Source organism: Centruroides vittatus, unplaced genomic scaffold (genome assembly GCF_030686945.1).
Source record: "Centruroides vittatus isolate TY-2023 unplaced genomic scaffold, ASM3068694v2 contig_1208, whole genome shotgun sequence".
Taxonomy (NCBI): Eukaryota; Metazoa; Arthropoda; class Arachnida; order Scorpiones; family Buthidae; genus Centruroides; species Centruroides vittatus.
In genome coordinates this window covers 505,096-527,648 of record NW_027120772.1, presented here as the reverse complement: position 1 = coordinate 527,648, position 22,553 = coordinate 505,096, and the positions used below count along the sequence as shown (strand labels likewise).

The following is a 22,553-nucleotide window of genomic DNA, read 5'->3' as shown; positions in this document are numbered from 1 at the left end:
TTTTTGTTTCACAAAATGTTATTGTTTTAGTTTTGTGAAACCACCCTAACCAAAACCAATAACATAGCTACGACCATTCATGAAATGAACATATTTTTTGTTTAGTACCTGCATATATTCTTATCAATATTCTACAATCATAAACAAATAGACTGCTATCATACTTTATTTCATATGACACAAGTGCTACCAACTTGTAGTGAGTTTTACAAAATCTTTCATGAAAAATATAGAATTAATATTCCCATAATAATTACAAATGTATTCTTCATGCCTGATAAAAAATAATTCTATGTTTGAGCAGTCAATCAAAATAGATTGTTCCCATAAAATGCTTGGCCAACAATGTTAAATGTTAAATATAAGGTTTTAATGTTTATAAACAGAGATTTTTAAACAGAGAAAGAGATCTTTAACTTATATCAAGTTACATTACTAAATCATCAGAAATAAAAGAATAGATTTCTAAGTCATTCTAAGGATAACTAGGTGAAATTTCACAGTTCAAATCACACTGATCAACAGTTACTTTCTATAATAATCTGGTAATGATTTAATTCATTAGTTTTGCTAACATAGATGGTCCTATTTTCAGTCAACTCAAAAGTCAGTCTTCCATAAGTACATAATACATTTATACCCCTAAATCACTTTTCATAACTGGAATTGAAGCTGTCCATAAGTTATGTAATACAGACATGGGTGGATGGATATGCAGGTATTCATTAGAATGTGTTACAAGGGAGTGTGGTGTATTTACAAAACCAATACATACTGCTAGGGTCTTGACCCTTCAGTAACAGAATGATTTATTTTTGTTTCTAAAGTGTTGTCCACCATCATTCATATTTTGTATTTTGATTTTAGTTTTATTGGATCCATTAATAATGTGAGAATCCAAATTTTAACAAAAAAAAAAAAAAAATTTAATCGACGATGATACAGGCTCAACAATTGTCGTCCTCCACTACCTGAGAAAATCTCCACTTACACTTTCCTGACGACAAAAACAACGCACTCCCGCGATCTGCTGACCTCTTGGTTGGGCAATAACAGACGGATATCGAAATCGATGGCTGAAATACGCAGTTGTTGCCCGTTCTTTGAGGAGTGACATCATCCCAGAATTTTTTCCAAGAATTAATGATGTCAGTGCTCAATTGGAGATCTCGCCCTGGACATTGGATAACCTGTCTCGACAGGAAGAACGTGGACATTCGTGAACCGTCGTGGACATTCTTTCCTCCGGGTATTTAGCAACTCACGAACCACTGTAAACTCTCTCTCGGATACCGCAGAATTAGATTAATTTCACCCTATTTTTACTATTACACTCCCTATCGAGATATTATTGTATTGTAATATAATGTTTTACATCCTTCCAAATAAATGTTGTTTCGTTGACCCTAGTTTTTGCGTGAGTAACTTCCTGTGTGCTGTCTCTCACTCCATCCCAAATCCGTTCGCTCACACATGCAATCGTTCGCGTGACCTACTTTCAAATCAAACCGAAGTGGCTTCCGTGTCAACTGAGACACGGTGGTGTCAATCCTGACGAGGCACTAAAGAGCTGCCGACCCTCCGGTCACAATAATATTTTTTTGTTGTATCTTCAGTTCCTTGTGAACATGACATATATAATAAATAAATAAATAAAGCATATTGTTTACATCACTGCTTTTATATTATACATATGGTTGATAAAATAATGTAATGATTGGTATGGATGCTGCGTTTTATTCCTTAATACAATTAATAGGGTTGTTTGAGAATATGCATTCTGTAATTGGGTAGCAATTTGAAAAATTATAGACCTATAAAGTTGGCCACTCCTTCCTTAATCTCGAAAATGATGCTAGATAGATGAAAGTCAAGACAAGATATGGAAAGCTTATGGACAACTTACAGACTAACTATATATGAACTTCCAGTCTGGATGGAAAGTTACGATTTCAACTCAGAAATTTCCCCTGAATGGAGTTACATAAATGACCAGCATGACTCTTTTGTCATCAGGAAAAGTATAATGTAAAGGGGTAAGACACTACTAATTTCAGATCGAAAATACAGTAATACTTTGGTTTTCGTTGACTTCAGTTATGGTCAGTTTTGGTTTTTGTCGATTTTTTTCCACGAAAAATTTGTCTCAGTTGTCATCTGTTGCCTCGGATTTCATTAGCGTGCTCACATGACCTCACTGCTAATTTTGTGAAAACAAAGGGTGACCCACACATTTTCCTGCTCAGCATGGCATTGTTTCTTGTTGTGTGAGCATTACCCTCTACATCTAGCCAAACAATTCAATTGCTTCCCTTTCCTTTAGCTCCATCATGAGACCAAAGAGAGTTTCCAGAGCCCACAACCCTTCGAAGAAGAAGGCCAGAAACACAATCAAGTTGAAGGAAATGATTGAAAAATACGAGAGTGGAATTAAGATTGCTGAAATTGGCCACACATATGGGAAATAAGCTCCATTGTGGCAAAAAAGGAAGCAATAAAGGCGGTTAATGTAGAAAAAGACGTGAATGTGCTAACAAAACAGAGATCACACACAATTGAAGATGTTAAACAGTAATTATTAATTTGGATAAATCAAAAACAGTTAGATGGTGATTCTAGTTCAGAGGCTATCATATGTAAAAAGACCAGACTGTTGTATGCCAACCTCATTAAGAAAATGCCAGGGACAAATGCTAGTGTACTTAGTGATTTTAAAGCCAGCAGAGGCTGGTTCAAAAATTCAAGAGGAGCACTGGCATACACAGTGTTACTAGGTATGGTGAAGGTGTGAATTTGGACAAGTCTGGGGCCAAAAAATGTGTGTCAGAATTCAAATATTACATAGAGGATGAAGGAATTCATTCCCCAACAAGTCTTCAACTGTGATGAAACTGGCCTCTGTTGGAAGAAAATGTCAAAGAGAAAGTTCATTACACAGGAGGAAAAAGCACTGCCAGGACATAAGCCTATGAAAGATAGGCTAACTCTTTTGTTGTGTGGTAATGCTAGTGGTGATTGTAAAGTGAAGCCATTACTGATATACCATTCAGAAACTCCTAGAGTGTTTAGCAGAAACAATGTGATTAAAACAATGTGATTAAAAGTATGTGATGTGGAGTGCAAACAAGAAAGCATGGGTCATGATGAATGAAGTGTTTGGCCTGAGTGTGAAAAAATACCTCCAGCATAATTACTTGCTCCTTAAGTGCCTCCTGGTAATGGACAGTGCTCCTGCACATCCTACGGGTTTGAAAGACACATTGTTGGAAGAGTTCAGTTTTATCACAGTGAAGTTATTGTCCCCCTACCATACCACTCATCCAACCCATGGACCAGAATGTCATTTCAAATTTAAAGAAACTGTACACAAAAGCAATGTTTCAAAAGTGCTTTGAGATGACATCAGGTACAGAACTGTCCTTAAGACAGTTCTGGAAATAACATTTAGACATTCTCAATTGCATTTACCTCATAAATAAGGCTTGGCAGGAAGTGACATCCAGGACAATGATCTCTGTCTGGAAGAAATTATGGCCAGGATGTGTGCATGAGAGAAATTTTGAAGGATTTGAGACTTCCCCTGATGATCTTACATATGTGGAGCAGTCAATTGTTGATTTGAGAAAGTCCATGGGTTTGGAGATAAGTGGTGAGGATGTGGAAGAGTTGATGGATGACCACAGTGAAGAACTCACCACTGAAGAGCTGCAAGACCTTCACCTAGAAGTTCAACAGACAGCAGATAATATTTGAAATAATAATAATAATTTCTGGTACAAAAACTTTACATCACTGCACCAGAAACTAGCTAAATACCTATCATCATCAATTCATAAAACATGTCAAAATTTCTTACTCAGGGCATCACCTACATGAAATCTAAAAACAATAATACCACAGACTCCACACAATACAGTCAATATACAGACAATTACATGTCTTCCAACACACTACAAATTATTGACATCCTATATTAAAAATAAAATATACAGACATGTTGAAGAATACAATTGTTATGGAACAACAAAAAAATTGCTGTAGAAATCACAAGGGATGCAAAGAACAGTTACTCATAGATTCAGTCAGTCTATGACAAAAACACAGAAACAACACAGAAACACACACATGGCATATATATATATATATATATATATATATAGACTACAGAAAAGCATTTGACAGTGTTTCACACAGTTGGCTGCTACATATTCTACACATGTACAAAATACATCCATCACTCATTGCATTCTTCCAAAACACTATTCAGCACTGGAGAACAACACTACATCTCAGGGTTCATAACACTTCCACACAAACAAACCAAATTTTTATTAGGCGAGGAATTTTTCAAGGAGATTCCTTGAGTCCACTCTGGTTCTGCCTAGCCTTGAACCCATTATCCAACGAGTTAAACAACACACAATATGGCTACAATATCAGACACGAAAAAACAACACAGTATACACTGTCACATCTCATGTACATGGATGACATAAAACTTTATGCATCCACACAAAAACATCATCATCAACTCCTACAAATCACACATTCATACACCAAGGACATACAAATGGAATTTGGCCTAGATAAATGCAAAACACTTCACATAGAAAAAGAAATCCTGAAGAAAGAAGATTTTGCACTTGGAAATGGAGACGTTATTGAATCCATGGAAGAGGGCAAGTTCTATAAGTATTTAGCATTCCAACAGGCCAAACTAACAGAACATGCACAAATAAAGCAAAAATTAAAGAATACTAAAGTAGGTTAAATGCTATTCTCAGAACACAGTTAAATGCAAAACATACAGTTAAAGCAATAAACACACATGTCATTCCAGTACTTACATATTCCTTTGAAGTTATACATTGTATTCACACAGATCTCGAGCAACTCCAAAAGAAAACAAGAACAACACTTACTAAGCATAAACAACATGACCCTAAATCCGCCACAGAAAGATTAACCCTTCCACGTAAAGATGGCGGACGTGGCCTGATTGACATAGTTAACCTTCACTACAAACAAATACAGTCACTGCGAGAGTTTTTCTACAAAAAACAAGAAACATCACAATTACATAAAGCAGTAATTCTAGCAGACTCAAATAACACACCACTAAACTTACACTCACATCATATGGACACAACACAACATATAAAAAGCAAAGACACCATTAAGCAATCGTGGGCTCGAAAGGCACTCCATGGCAGGCATCCTTACGATCTGGCCCAGGATTTTGTTGACAAAACTGCGTCAAACAGCTGGTTAGCTCGGGGATGCCTCTTTGGGGAGACGGAAGGATTCACAATTGCCATACAGGATCAGGTCATAAATACTAAAAACTACAGAAAGCACATACTCAAAGATGCAACACTCACAAATGACACATGCAGAAAATGTCACATCATGCAAGAAACTATACAACACATCACCTCTGGTTGCAAGCTCTTGGCACAGACAGATTATTTACACAGACATAATCAAGTAGCAAATATAATACACCAAGAGCTTGCAAAGAAACACAAATTACCATACCATACTACCATACCATACCACGAACCATACTACAAATACATTCCACAGACAGTGTTGGAAAACAACACGCACAAAATGTACTACGACAGAGCCATAATCACAGATAAAACAATTTACCACAACAAACCAGATATCACACTCATTGACAAACACAATAAAATCACATACATTATAGACGTATCCATTCCAAACATTCACAATATACAAAACGCATGCACTGAAAAAATTAGCAAGTACACAGAACTCGCCCAGGAAATAAGGCATCTGTGGAGGATGGATAGGGTGCTTATTGTACCTGTCGTTCTCTCCTCTACAGGTGTCATACCACACACACTACACAAAAGCCTGGGCACATTACAATTGAATAGAAACACATACGTCACACTACAGAAGGCCACTATATTGAATACGTGTCATATTGTGAGAAAATTCCTGAATACAGACACACACACTGATACACTTCTTTAATTTCTGTTTTGGTTACTATCCCTTGACTTTGGTCCAGCATAGTACACAGCCACCGGTGTTAACTGAGGTATATCTCACTTAACCCAACATAATTATAATAATAATAAAAGCGAAAGATATAAAATTAAAGAAATTATTAATTATTCTACCTTAAAAGAAAAAGAGAACTGGAAGGAGCAACTGCTGATTAGTATGTTGTCAAAAGTCATACAAAGGGATTTTCACAGACTGTTGACATATAGAGCCAATATGAATTTGCCAATTTATAGTGCAGTAGAAGAGCTAATTACAGATATGGAATATGCCATTTTACAGTTAAAGATTAATCCAGAAGAAAAACAGAAGGTAAGGAATAATATGTGTGAAGATTTACAAAAGCATATAAAGATAAATTAAGGCGAGGTTAGAATTATACATCATCTATCAATACAGTTAACATGTAAATATACAAGATTAAAAACCTATTTTAATAAGCATAAATTATCAATTATTAAAGCAGATAAGTCACACCAACTAGTTAGACAGTAATGAAGTAGAAAGTAAAAAATTGGAAATAATATCATCTGAAGAATTTATCTTCAAATTCTTCAGATGAAAATTACAGAATGAAATTAACAAAGATAATTAATTAAATATATAAAGATAAGAAAATTACAGCACAGCAAAAACAGAAAATTTTGGATTTTACCAACATAAGAATGCCAAAACTTAACAGAAGGTTAAAGACCCAAAGTGGGTAGAAAATATCAACCTATAGTAGACTTTCGATAATCTCTGTTATATAATCTAAACTCACTTTTTAAGAACTTTTTTAGAGGATATACCACTAACAGATTATAGCATCAAAGACACAGACATATTTATCAGCAGATTATTAAAAGAAAAAATACATCCATTATATCAAATAAGAAGTTTGGACATTAAATCAATGTATCCTTCCATTAAACTTAATATGATTAAACAAGCATTAAATAAGTATAGAGTACCTGAATATATAAAACCTTTAAAAAAGTTATTTGCAAAAATAAATTTGATTAGTGTTTAAATACATTTTATAGGCTAGAAGATGGAATATTGATGGGGTCAGTTTTAGGACCTAAATTAGCAGAAATGTGCATGTCCCAGATTGATAATAAAATTGCAAGTTTTATAGATGTGCAATTTTATGTCTGATATGTTGATGATAGTTGTGCATTCTGAAACCGTGTCTTCTTTTATCTGTTTTTATCTTCATGACTAGGTGCATAGATAGACACAGGGCATTTCTGCATCATCTTTATTCGGAATCTCCTATAAATGTGTATCGGCTTATAGGAGATTCTGAATAAAGATGATGTAGAAATGCCCCGTGTCCATCTAGGCACCTAGTCGTGAGGATAAAAACAATGTTGATGACATTTTCTTGGTTTACAATACAGATATAATTTCAGCAGAGAAGATAAATGAATATGCTAATAAATTACACAAAAATATTCAATTTGAAATAGTATCTGAAAAAATAAAAAAATTATAATTATCTGGACAAAACAATTACAAGAGCAGATGAAAATTATCAATTTTGTAAGTATGAAAAGTTATGTAATGTTAAAAAATATATTAATTATAAGTCATACTGTCTGTTAACAATTAACACGTTAACTGCCATCCGACGCGCCAGCCGACATACTAATTAGGGCTGCGCAGAGCCATACGACGGCCTGTCGTCATATAACCAATGCAGTTTCACTCAAGGTTAAATTATCCCGGCTTCGTAAGACATCCTAGCGGTGGCCTCTCGCGGACATCTGCGAAGCCGGTTTCCGACTGCCGACCGTCGAACCACCCCACGAGGTTTGCGAAGGGGTTCGACGGTCGGCGGTCGAACCACTTCATCCGATAGTGTTTTTTTTTTTTAATAGTGAATAGTTAAAACAAGGAAAAAATATCGAAAACTAGTTTAATTCTTCTCTTTTATTACATATAAAGTAATTAATATTAAATATTTTGTGGTCTTATAGTCTCCGGTTTGAGGCCATACGACGGCCAGTCATCGTCGATATATTTTTTTTTTTTATCTTCATTCTACCGACCGTTATATAATAACCCTTCTATTTATATCATAATACAATATTAAATATCAAATTTTCTCATTGTGGCCTGAAAAAACTGAAAATATCATATTACAGTTAGCCTGATAAAATGAAAAATATCATATTACAGGTGGCAGTTAACATGTTAAAGAAAATGTCTTTAAAATAAAGATAAAGAAATTATCATCAAGAATTACACTGAAAAAAAATACAGAAAATGAAACAGAACAAACATACAATAAATATTTATTAAATGGATATCCTAAGAACCTCTTTAAAAATTGGTATCAGTTTGTTTCAGATAGATTTAAAGTTAAAATGAAACCACAATTCTTTCAATATTTTCAGTTTCTATATATAAAAAGTTTATTTGAAAATTATAAGAGTGAATTTAACAAATTTTCCAGTGATGGCTCCTTCTCAAAAGAACAGAGTATCAAGATTACTGCACGAAAAAAGAAAAGTAGATATTGTCAAAACAGCTGGCATAGTTTACAAAATATTCTGTACTTGTAAAAGTGAAACTATATATTATATAGGAAAAACAATGAGATTACTCGGAAAATGAGTAAAAGAACATCAAGCAGCTATCCAATTAGGTATTGTGATGTCACTATGGTATTTGCATTGTTGTGAGGAAAATGATATTAATAATATGGATGATATAAAAATATTGTTTAGTGAAAAGATTATTGTTAAGAGAAAATTTAAAGAACATTTTTCAATAATAAATAAGAAAAATATAAATAATATTAATTTAAATAATAGCATTTTAATGTTGATGCATGTTGGGATAGATTTGTAAACTATAAATGCACTACAAGTGGATTGAATTGCATCACTGTAAAGGCCAAAGCATCATCACTTTGATGAATTGCATACTATAGATAACTTACAGTTGTATAATGACAGTGAAAATATATAATTCCTTACTTGTTATAAGTATTGTTTGAATGTGTTAATCACCTCTAAAGTCGGAACAGATCAAGTGTTTTTTCTTCGGGTTTTTCAAAAATTTTTTGAATTTAAATTTCCGGCTCCATTGGATATTTAAATTTTATTAATATTTAAGATAAATATTGTAATACAGGGTCTTCCGAAAAGAATGCTACCATTTTAAATTACTGTAATTATGTTAATTATTATCTGAGAAGTATTCATTGACACCAATCAATAGAGTAGCTGTCTGAGTTTCATCTACCATTTACATTCAAATGTCTTGTGTCTATTATGTATAGGATGAGCCATAGACTAAAATTGATGATTCCACAACAAAATTTGTATTCTGCAGTTCATGTAGTTGGAATCAGTCATCACTGTGCAACAACTTTCAATGATTTTTTTTTGAGTTTCACAGACAATTTCAAACCAATCCACGATATAAAGCAAACATCCTCATCATAAAATGGTAGCATTCTTTTTGGAAGACCCTTATATAACTCGAGATGTACAAATGTTAAAAGAAATAAAACACACCTTTATTGATTCCAAATCTATTCCACCATACGCAAATTCAAATATTATGAAAAGTTGATCTGATGGTAAGCAATCTACACACAAATATACATTTGTCAATATTATGAAATTTTAAAAACATTACATTATAATTTCTGAACTCTCAAACACACTAGGTCTGTCATTTTCTGTGCCTCTATTCTCTGCATATTTGTCCCAACACTGAAGCAACTTCTCAGGATACGTACCAAAAACACAGGAGATCCTAAACAAAAAGTAAAGTTGTTATAAAACTAATGCTATTCTCGAATTATTTCTTTAAATTATCTCTTTATTTAAACACTTTAGTATAATATTCACAAGTTTCTAAGAAATTAAAACAGAATTTTACAAACAGCCAAATGTCCAAATTAGAAACACTTTAAAGGCAAAATTCAGTTGGCTGCTCTAGAGGACTCGTAGAGTGCTCTTTGCTTCTTTCTATTAAACTAGTCAGAGAACAGTAATTGTTTGGGTCCCTTGCCTACTGCAATTAGTTGTTTGCTGTCTTTCAGTGATGACATCATTAATCTTCTCCTGCTGCTCAGCAAAGCACACAGCTGAATTCATCATAAGAAAAAAGTACAATTATTATTATAGATCATCTGTATTCATTCCTGTAACATTAATTCTTCAATATATTTCTCCCCATATTTGTGGCTGTTTTGCAGAACATAATCCCCAAAAATATGAAGTCTACTACATCTGCATGTGAAAATGTATGTTTCAAACTATACATGGAAATCATGCAAATTATGTAATTCATTTAAATGAAGAAAAAACTTGTTCTTACGATAAATATATTGAAAAGTAGCACTACAATCTTGTTACAAAGCTTGTTTGGATCAGAAATAAATTGGTTTGTTTTGTCATATTAAGTACCTGCAAAGAAAAGCAAGACCACAACCGAGCAGTTGAGCTCAAGCAAGAAAGACATACTGCAATATCTGGCATCATTTTTCTGTTTTAATAATAATCAAATCACATATAAGTTACAAACTGAATAGATATGTAGGAAGATATAAGAAAAGAATGTATTTTTCAGCATTTAATCAAAGATATATGTTAAAAGTACAGAATGATGATAATGAAAATTTACATATTGTTCTCTCTCATGATTACAACAACAATTTGAAATGAATTTCTCTTATCATAGAGTCCAAATTTACTTTCTTGCTTCAGTTCTTTAATATTTAATATAACAATCTTATTCTTATCTGCATGTTAAGTTGAAAAGTATTGTGTTAGATAACACAGTAAGTATTTTCAGATTTTTGAGAATGTGATTATAATGCTATATTTATAGTAATGAATTTGTATAACAGAATATATCACAGTCAAAATAATATTTGTACCAAAAATCAGTCAGTTCTTAAATCAAGGAAAGAGTCAATAAGTTTATTTGTATTTTTGTAATAACAATATTTTAAAATATTGTTTTATTATGCTGACAGCCTTCCAGAGACAAAGGTCTTTCAAAAGCATTAAAACTTGCTATCGAACTTTCGTGGCGACAACACAATCCTGTCAAAACTCAAACACATATGTACAAAACAGTGAAAAATAAACAAACAAACAGTAAATGTGATGTTTCAAATATACCTAGACAATTAAACATTGACAATATCCAAAACAAATCTATTATTAATTTAAATATTGATACAATACCTGTTAACTTGAATAAAATTTGGAGATACATTACTGGAAGACTGTAATAATACACTAAGTTCTCTGCAAATAAATGAAAACATTATAAATATAGATGAAGTATAAACAGAATAACAATTTTAATAAATAAGTCTGAAGTAAAAAAGAAAAGCCTCAAAGATACAGTATATAGAACAAGACAGGCAACTAACAGCATTTGACTAAGGTAAAGTTTGATATCATTAATAAATTTTAGAATAAAAAAAAATAACTGAAACTTGTTCTTTAGCAATTTTGCTCATCAAAGACAATGCTGCAAAGAGAAATCAAACAAAATTATTGCAATTCATAAAGCTGATTACTTTTAATGAAAGCCAGAAAATCTTGCCACATTATTGGGCTATAATAAGTCTAAGTTAATAATTATATACAGAATAATTTGTCTAGAAGTAGGCTGTTAGGCTGCTTGTGATAATTTTAATAATTATAATAAATTAATTTAGAAATCAATAAATCAGTATAAAGATCAATTAATTTCTTATTAAGTTTAATAAAAACAATACTTACAGAGTTATAAGCATTTCGGGCATTATTTCCTGAAATGATTTCTGGTGTTCACCATTGATTATATTGACACCTTCTATAGGAACAATTTTATAGACGTTTTTTTCTTCTGAATTACAACAGAAAACTTCCCCATACAATCCCTCTCCTATTTTCTCCATGTGCTGCAATTTCCTGTAATATTATTTTAATACATGTTTTTAATGTCTACTGTGCAGTACTAAATTTATTAAAATATCAAATATTGGCAAATAATTCCTAATTATTGATATTATGATCAAAGAAAACATTGCATAAGTAGGAAATAATTTCAAATTACAACATTATCCACAAATTATTCTCAAGTAATATTACATAATTTGTAGTCACCGGTATCTTGTCTACGTTAAGTGGTGCAAACTAGTCGATACCATCACTTTCGTACGATGTCGGATCAGATTTCTGTAGCCAGTCGACTACTTTCTCTGACAATCTTGCGGCTTTTGATATAATTTTGACATAGTTCTAAAGAACTTCTACTTCCCTACAAACTATTGCTAACAGTTTGTTTGCAAAATAATAAAAATCAGTAATTATAATGTGTTATTTATGTATCATGAAAGATATTTTATACTTATATATGTACATTTTATACTTTCAAAACATTTTATAAAATAACTATGATGTTCTTAATTGTATTATAATCAGTCAAAAAATGTTTTGATTTGAAATCACAGCTTGCAGCATGAAATAAGTGGCATAAGTATTTCACTGTGCATGAGTATCTCACAATCATCACATCAAAAGCCCAGCATGTTGTATTCGATAGTCATTGAAGAAACCACTTCCAATTGAAGGGTACGGCAAACAGTAACACTAAATCAATGACCCCACAGTTGATGGTTGAACTTAGAAAAATTGTACAAATTTAATTCAATATTGCATCTGACCAGTTTTCTGCGATACTGACTAGTTTTTGCTTAGCCTTAGATATATTTAGGTACGTAAGTACTTATCATTCTGTTACAATTGTATTGTATACAGCTTATATGAGTAATAGACTATACCAGGGATGTCCAACCCACTACGGCCCACTGCACCCTCAATTTTTTACATACATTTTCATTAATTTTGGTAAAGTATGTCGTAAAAATTATTCTCGTTTCACTGGATACACTTTGACGTCGTAATGACATAATTTGTAAATGACCAACCAAAAATGTTGCTGGCGTGGTCTGTCATTTTGATTGTTTCAGTTCCAAAGATTTTTGTAATGAAGTGATAATGTTAGTGGTAAAGAATGAGCACCTTTCATCAGGCAAATTAAAAAAACATAATCCCTCTTTTCCATTTGTAGTGACACAAAGCTAGACCTAAGGCCAATGCGGAAATAACTAATTTATTCTCTACAGAAATAAAGAATAAATTAGTCCCTTCCACTTCAGCATTTTTTCTAATTATAGGTATATAATACACACATAGGTCTATCTATGTATTTCTTTTGCTAACGTAAGAATTTAAATATTTTCAACCTCCAATTATATTCATAATTCTTTCATCGACTTTAAATTTATATTTTTAATAACCCAGCATTTGGTCATGGCATCTAATACTAAGAAAAGAAAAATAACAGAAGAAAAGAAAAAATTCAATATCTTTTGGCCAGAAAAATATTTTGTAATTGAAACATGTAATAATTTAACTAGTTAAGTAACGCTGTATCAGCATGTAGTCGGAACGAAGCCGCTCACACCTTTATTTTCTAGATTATGAGGGGAAAAAGAGAAAGAATCATTCGTTTTCAACAATATATTTGATTTCTATTGGATCATTTAAAGGTACATATATAAGGACAGAATAAGCCATTAATTAATTGCTATGCCAACGTCTCATGAAATTCTGTCTTATCACTATGGGCCTTGGACTTACAGATTGACTCGTAGCAATCTTTATTGTAACTCTTTAAAAATACCGAGTTAGTTATTTTTTTCACTCGACTCAATGTAACATAGGTAAGACCGCCAGCTGTCTCTTTTTTCTCTAAATCTATTTTGATTTTTGGAAAAGTTGTTTGGAAGACCCTGTGATTTATGTTTAGTCATCAAGTATGGTAAGGTAAGGAGAAACTGTCTACGAGATGGCAATATACTGCCATCGTTCGAAGAGCGTGTTATGGGGATTATTGGAAACAGATTATCATAGATGAAAGGTCCCAGATAGCTATCAAATTTCTCTAAAATAAATAGAGGAAGAGCTGGAGGGCAAGCATTAGGAGCATATATAATGTAGCGTATAGATCCTAGTGAACCATTGAGGAGACCTCCTTGCACCCATAAGTTGACTCTCGGCACGATTCTGGCATTAACTGACAGATTCACATACTTGGAGAGACCGAGAGCCGAGTCATCTTTGGACAAAGGCGGGGCAATATCTGGAGTGTTTTCGGATGATATATAAGCGAGAGGGCATCCAGTCGACTGCGTGTAGTCTTCGTTGCTTTGTTTAACTCGCTCGTTTGTTGGATATAGCTCTAGTGCCGTTTGGAACCGATCGAATTAGTCTCTGGATAAATAGGCTCCATTTCTTGTCGTCAGAATGTTCAGACCTGTATCAGAGAAATCACCCGAAGCTAGATGTTGTAAGACATCCGTGAAGCAACTATCTGCGCTACTTTGTCTATGAGAATTACTAAGTTCAATGAACTTCTCAAAAGAATCAAATGTGAATGTAATGTAATGTCCCAACAAGGTCTCTATCTTGTTGGGACATTACATTGTGAAAATACACTCGAGTACAAAGGAGTATCTTTAACGGAAGGAAGCTGACGAAAATCACCAAACAAATAGGTAAAGAATCCACCAAACGGCTCATCTTTCTCGAGGTTCATCTCCCTCGATCTTCTCTCGATCACGTAAAGCGTTCTTGCACCATTCATTGACATTTTATCGATGATGATGAATTTGAGTAAGTTCATCTCAATCTGGAATCTCTGCACAGCTTCTCCATTTAGAGATCAAAATTTCCTACTAACGATAGGAAGACGAAGGAGAGAATGGATTGTAAAGCCATCAATATTGATCGCCGCTGCACCACGTTTTAAAAAGAAAACTTTTTTAACTTATTATTCTATAAAGATTCTTTATATTTGTTGTTGTGTATCTAGTTAGCGATAACATTTACCTTTCAAAATTACCGTTTTGATGCTTGTCATATTTTCCGACCACTAGATGATGCTTCTACACGTGCATGCAGGAAGCGACTAACACTTGACTTCACGCATTCCTTGTCAACATTATAACTCTAGAATGAGTTGTCCGATCTCGATGAAATTTTCTAGGACAGCTCATCATCACTGAAGAATGAACTGATTAAAATTTCAACTCTCAAAAATGAGCCACACTGAAGAAAAACGCAATGTTTAAAATACCAAAGTATTCTAAAAATTGCATGTTAAAATTTTAATCAGTTCATCGTTGATTGATAATGAGTCGTCCTAGAAAATTTCATCAAGATCGGACAACTCATTCTAGAGTTATTTTGTTGACAAGAAATGCATGAAGTCAAGTATTAGTCGTCACTTTTTTCTGACAATTAATATTATTTGCCTTATTTGTCATGATAAAATTATTGTGTAAAACTGTGCATTTTCAGAGTTTATTAAAAAGAAATGATTCATTTCCTGTGAACTTTGAAAAATATACTAAGTTATGTGAAGTTTCGTTAAAAGATTTAACGACGAGATTTTCTGACTTCAGAAAATAAAAACTGAATTAAAATTGTTTAGTGATCCATTTTCATTTAATTATGTGAAAGCACTATCCAAATACCGGCTATAACTCATTGAATTTCAAAGCAGGAAATTTTTGAAAACTTATCACAGAGAACATTCCCTTCTTGAATTTTATAAAGTTCATTTTTCAATGAATTTGATAAAATTGTCAGTTTGTCCAGAAAACTTATGCACGTGGAATAGTACTTACTGTTGTAAACAATTTTTTCGTGTATGAAAAACATCAAAGCTGCTGAAAGAAATAGGTTGAGTGATTCCCATTTAAGTAACGTTCTTAGAATTAAGACTAGTACCACAAAAGCAGATATTAATAATAATACGGTGGAACCTCGCACAACAAGTATTTCGCATAACGAGCGAAACGAATTGTAAAAATTTGCCTCGCTTAACAAGCGATATTTCACATAACGCGTGACGAGGAGAGGGGAAGTCCCCGAATTGTGCGCATGCTCCATCAGTTTGTGTTTAGCACTCATTCCCCTAGCATCTTCGTGTGGCTTGCGATCACATATTTTTTCAAACTTGTGTTCACACATATTACTTATAAACACGAACAACCATAGCCTGTTATATAATAAATATGCCAAACAGTATGCCAAATTCTTGGATCATTAAATTTAATGACCGATTCTAAATTAAATTTGACATATCGGTTGGAGTGTTTATCAAACATAGTAGCTGTGATTTTTTTTGTTTCTGCAAATCGAATTCTCATTTCAGGATGGTTCATTCCGCGCTAGAAGAAAAGATGATGTTGATTCACGCTCCTTAACAGTGTACATTGTACAATTTTTTTTGAATAAACGTTACACAGAAAACATTTGAGCATTTTTTCGGCGTGGAACACATTATCACATTTTACATTAATTTCCATGGGAAAAATTGTTTTGCTTAACGAGTGTTTCGCATTACGAGTAAGACTCTGGAACGAATTATGCTCGTTAAGCAAGGTTCCACTGTATAAAAAAACAATGGAACAATTATAAATGAAGATATCCCACAAAACTTGTTGCCAAGTTGGATATCTGTCACCAATATATAAAAAAGGTAAAAAAGAGGAGTGTAAAAATTACAGAGGTATTACTGTTACACGTATAGTACATTCAGCAGGATATATGGAAAATTATTGAAACATTACCTAGAAGAGGAATACAAAGACATGGAAAATGAGGAACAAGCAGGTTTTAGGAGTGGAAGATCCACACTTGATCATATTTTCTGTGTTAGACAAATAATTGAGAAAAAAGTTGCTAAAGATCAAACTCCACATTTATTATTTTTTGACTTAGAAAAGGCATACGATAATATACCAATTAAAAAATTATGGCAAGTATTAGATAATACAACAATAAACAGGAAAATAATAAATATTAAAAAATTATATCATAGCTCTATTGTTCAAATTAAAATAGCAACAAGATTATCTGAAGGATTTCTAGTTACTAAAGGTTTATGCCAAGGTTGCTGTATTTCTGCAACATTAATTAAAATTCATATCCAAAAGTCTATGGAAATATGGAAGAGAAAATGTAGTGGTATGGGTCTATTGGTCAGAGACAATACTGTATATACATTATTATTTGTAGATGACCAATTAGTTATAGCTGACGATTATGAAGATTTAACATATATGACAAGAACGCCGAAAGAATACAATAACTGGGGATTAAATATAAATGTGGAGAAAACTAATTATATGGTAATTGGAACTGAAGACATATGTGATTTAGTTTTGGAGGAAAATTGAAAAATTGAATTGATTAAAGGATGTGATAAATTTTAAATATTTAAGAACAAAGGTACTAATGATGATCGGATGGAAATTGAAATTGGGGACAGAATTGTGAGAGAAAGATCTATGATAAGAATGTTAAATGGAATCTTACAGAATAAAACAAATCTTTAAATCAACAAAAATACATAAATCATTAGTTCTATGTGTAATAACGTATGTATGAAGCAGAAGTGTGGGTATTAAACTCAAAATCTAAATCTAAACTAGAATCCACGGAAATGGACTTTTTGAGATCTGCTTGATGTTCACTTCATGATGAGGCAATTCTTTTTTAAGCATCCCTGATGATGATTGTTTAAGCTTGAAAGCAGTTGGACATATTTTTAGTTGATATTTTTTTAGTTCAAAACTAGATAAAGTGAAAAATGAGGAAATTAGGAAACAATGCACTATCAAAACTCTATAGTCGACTATATCCGTAACAAACAATTAACCTGGTATGGCCACGTTCGGAGGATGGAAGGTAGACTTCCACAACAGATATTAAAATGGACAGGCAGAAGGAGGAGAGGAAGGCTGTGGGCTACATGGATAGAGGAGATAAAGAAAGCTGTGGAACACAAAGGATTGACAGAAGAAGATTGTCAAGATAGAATAGAATGCAGAAAAAAAGTTTGGGCACAGGAAGATGCTTTAGTATATTTAAAAAAACAACATATGAGTCAATACACATCTTTAACAAAATAATTTCACACAATATCATTTTTATAAGTAACAAAAGTAAGGTTATGACCTTAAATTCCAATCTAATATGTGAAAATTTAATATTATTACAATGAAAAAGTAAATGTCCACTAGTTTTACAAAACTGACAAATCTGAACTGATTAAAGGAATACCAATGTTTTTCCATACAAAAAAAGAACTTATTTAGCTGGAGTTAAAGCATTTTTTCAGATTAAAACTGATGTTCCAGTCTTAAATTGGTGGGTTAGCAATAGCCAGAAAAACAAAGTACCAGGGATGATAAGATGCTGCACTTAGCTGAATCTTTTCTGAGTAAATATTCTTGAAAGCCACGTAAGTATGTCTTAAATATCTGAGACGCCTTTCAGATAAGATTCCAGCAATCTTACAGAAACACCTGATAAATGCAAAATATTGTCAAGTATACCAGTTGTTATGTTTCTTTTCACTTAAGTTCTTTTAACTTTAAATATCCTTCCTATATAATTAAGCATCCTTTTTAATACAATAATCCTAATATCATGGAGATTCAGTTCTGCTTTCAAGGAATAATAAGATATAGAACAATCTAAGCTAAACAGCTTTTTAAAATACAGCATATGTAATTTTGGTAAATTGATATATTGGAAAATGTCCCAAATTTGAATTCCATAGAGTGTAAGAGTATCTACCAATGAATTACCCAAAGACTTGTGCAAATATTCTAAAATATTCATTAACATACTAATGCTAATGCTACCACTTTATACAGTATAAGGAGAGGACCTACTACCTACCATGTAGTTAACCGAGTTAGATTTTTATGTTGACAATAATCTCGGATTTACCAAAACTTTCTCTAGAACTTTCTTTTCCATCTCCTCATGGTGTTCTTTCACAAAATTCCCAATGCACGCTCATCAGGCATAATCCAGTCAGTCTTTCCTCTGTCATAGTGCTCCTAAGCCAGGTTTTCACTCTTCGAAGCATACCGAAAGATCATTCTACAGTCACCGTAGTGCACGGAATAGTGCTCGAAATTGTGAACGATTTTCTCACGGCAGGGAAAAAACTATTAGTTTCGTTAAACAGGTCAATGACTTCTATATCCTTTAATTCGTCTTCTGGTAAATTCATCCTCAAATTATACCAGAAGTCCAGTTCTCCAGTGACATCATCCAACCCAAAAATTTATAAACTGTTCTGCATTCTTGTGTAAATCTGTGATACTAATTTTGGTCATGTATAAAGGGTGTATAGTTTTGTTAATGCAAAGGCCAGGATATTTTTTGGGGAAAATCGAATATTTAACAACGACGTAAGCAAATCCGGGTATTATATCGTATAATTAGCGAACGTCGCCAGTATTTAATATACCAAGCTAAAGTGAAATTGGTCTAAAGCAGAGAGACCCGTCGGCAAAGATAGCCCCAGTTGGCAAAATAACAAACACGTAATGTTATATGGCTTTAAAATTATTTGAGAAACAAAGACGAAATACAGGTCTGGAAGCATAATTTCTGCCTTCTGCATACTACAAAGAAGACACAGGTTAAAATCTTATCCTGGATCAATCTTTTTCTTCAGATTATTCTAGATTACTAAAATTAACACAAGATAGCACTAACTGTGATTATTCAGTCAAAATACATAGTTAATTAAATTAGTAGACTAAGAACAGCCGAATAAATTTAGCAATGAGATATTTGGTTTTATTCATATTAATAAATCAAGTTGGTTGATAGCTTATACATATATAATATAAACCTTTAAATTTTTAATTTGTTAGAGTGGAATTTTAAATGATAACAGAACATACAGATTAATTTGATTTCACGTAAACAATGTTTGTAGTTAGGGTGTAATGCTCTGTAACTCTGCAGTAAATAAGCATAGAAAGATGATTTTGGTGTCACTGGAAAGAAAACTAAAAAATAAAGAACCATTTTATCTAGTTTCTGAAAAAGTGATAGTTTTGGAGACATTGCAATTTGAAGTCTGTGCACATACTATATAACAGTGGCTAGAAACAATTCATAATATTCTAGGCAGTACTCAATAGCATGCACAAATGAGTCATTTGCAAGTGTGTCACAATCAATAAAGTCAGTACAATAAAAAATACAAATTTTTATGCACTTAATTAGTTATGACAATAAAATGGTTGTAAATAAAATAAACCGAGTTAATCACAAATTTTGTTCACAACAACTACTTAGCACATTCATGGACCCACTGAAACTTTTTAATATGTTACATTTAAATTTTATTTGCTCTACTTGTTTTTTTTTTAGAAAGATCTGTTAAAAACTTTTTCAATTTTAAATTTGTTACAAGTTCTAGTAGCATTTCACAATATTTTGTACTCAATTCTAGTTATATTCCATCTTTTATCTATAGATAGTAAAATTATCTACCAAAAGTTCTTGCAATTTACTACATGTATTATCTTTAATGAAGTGATACTAAAAAAACAACTTTTCTACTCTATCTGGTATATAGCATTATTTACAAATTCTTTGATGGATTTGGCAGCAGTCAGAACCAATCTTTCTCTCAAAATTTACCAAATTATTTGTTAAAAATCTATTTTAATTTATTGTAATAACATGATAATTCAGCTTACTCTTGGACCAAATTTTATTAATGCATTCATTTAAGACATAATAAAAATTAGTCCATAATATATATATTTATATATACACTTTAGTTTATATAATATAGTTTAGAACTTTTATATTATACTAAATATATATATATATATATATATATATATACAGTATAATATAAAAGTTCTAAACAATAATTTGGTTCAATCTTTTTATTTGTGATTTTTGTTTTTTTTTAAATACCTGTTTATAAGTATAAATAATTCTAAAATATAAAATGATTGTAAACACAGTCTTTTCATATTAAAATTATTTTCGTATCAAAGAAAACTAACAAAATTACGAAAGAAATCTCTTATTTGCGAGTACTTAGTCTTCCTCGCTCGGCAAAACAGAAAAAAAGGATATAAAAACACTGGTTTATAACAATATTAAGTAACTGCTTCAGTTTTGAACCTAGATTATCCAAGGTTCCTCACTGAGGAAATCTGTAAGTAAATACACAACCTTTCTTATACTGTAATTTATAAAAGAAAGTTTAAAACCATTAAATCAACTCTTCCCACTTCTGAAGACACTACTCCATTGGTACATATCCAAATAACAGCCTCCAGTTCAACAATGGAATCAAATTAGTGCATTATGTCAAGAAACAGAAGTAAAACCAAAATATAAAAACATTTATAGTGAATTGTCTATAAAATAAAATTATTGGAAGTTGGACCCACAACTTTAGCATTATAAGTAAGAATGTACCGATAAGCAAAATGGCCGATTACCGATTAATGGGTCGCGCATTATCGGCCGATTAGTGTTAATAATTTAACGTATTAATAGGTAATTATATTACGATTATTATCGCACAAAATTATATATTCTTAATAAAAATAATTTATAACAATTTGTTATAAAAATAATTTTCAATATGAAGCTTTTTCAGATTTATGTATTAAATTAAAATGATAAATTATTACTTTGGAAAACTTTTTAATTTTATTTAATAGCCAAATCCAAACCCCTCACGGATTCCAGTATTGCTTGGAAATTGTTTAGGAAAGATAAAAACGAGAAGATTCCCAAGTTCAATTTGTGCCAGGCTTCTATATCGAGAGGTGGAAAAAATGCTAAAACTTTTACCACTGAAAACATGAAAATCATCTGAAAAAAATGTCATCGTGAAAACTTTAAAATCGACTTAAAACATGAAAGAGGAAGTTCCGAAACAGAAAAAGCTGGATGTTTATCGGTAACAACGGAAACTCGTATCCCAAGACGAGCTACTTTAACTCAATTAATGGAGAAGAAAAAATTGTGGGATATAAACGATCAACGATCCAAAGAGGTTCATTACTTGATTGGAGAAATGATAAGTGTAGAAATACAGTCATACTTTGTTGTGTCTGGTTTAGAATTTCAAAGATTACTAAAAAAATCATTCCTAAATACACAAAGTTTACATTCAACAAAAATGTGAGAAGCGTCATGAAGGAGATTGCAGACATTAAAAAATCAACATTGATCTTAAAACGAGCTCCGAATCTTTACAAAATTCTAAGAAATGATAAAGGGAATATTAAGAAAGAAGATAAAGCAGGAGTTTATAGGATCCCATAGGAAAACCAACAGTTAGGATTAAGAAAAGGAGTACATAGGAGTTACAACGAGAAACCTGGGAGTAAGGATCAGAGAACGTAAATATGATGTTAGGAAAAGTTCAAATGCAACGGTACCGGCCCAGACGGCTCGAGCCCAAGGATCCGTCGTCGGATGGAAAGAGGCGGAAATCGTCACTCTCGACACTCGCCGACTTTAGCAAAGACTGCCAAAAAAATGGAAATATACAAGAGTAAACTTGATGATAGATGCATTAATGCCAGACATGCAGAGGGCTTACCCTCATTTGGAAGTTTGCCATTAAAAGACTTATAAATAGCT

At 32.2% G+C, this 22,553-nt stretch overlaps 1 protein-coding gene across 1 annotated transcript in view; it reads right to left on the bottom strand.

The window, feature by feature from the left end:
- LOC136985397 (serine/threonine-protein kinase haspin homolog) overlaps positions 1 to 22,553 on the bottom strand; it is a 49,930-nt gene that overhangs the window by 9,352 nt on the left and 18,025 nt on the right. Inside the window, exons 5-8 of the mRNA XM_067282670.1 lie at positions 11,784 to 11,954; positions 11,238 to 11,300; positions 9,704 to 9,795; positions 9,552 to 9,625 (exon numbers count right to left, since the gene is read on the bottom strand). Of these exons, the coding sequence (XP_067138771.1) occupies positions 9,552 to 9,625; positions 9,704 to 9,795; positions 11,238 to 11,300; positions 11,784 to 11,954 (400 nt within the window). The remainder of the gene's footprint in view (positions 1 to 9,551; positions 9,626 to 9,703; positions 9,796 to 11,237; positions 11,301 to 11,783; positions 11,955 to 22,553) is intronic.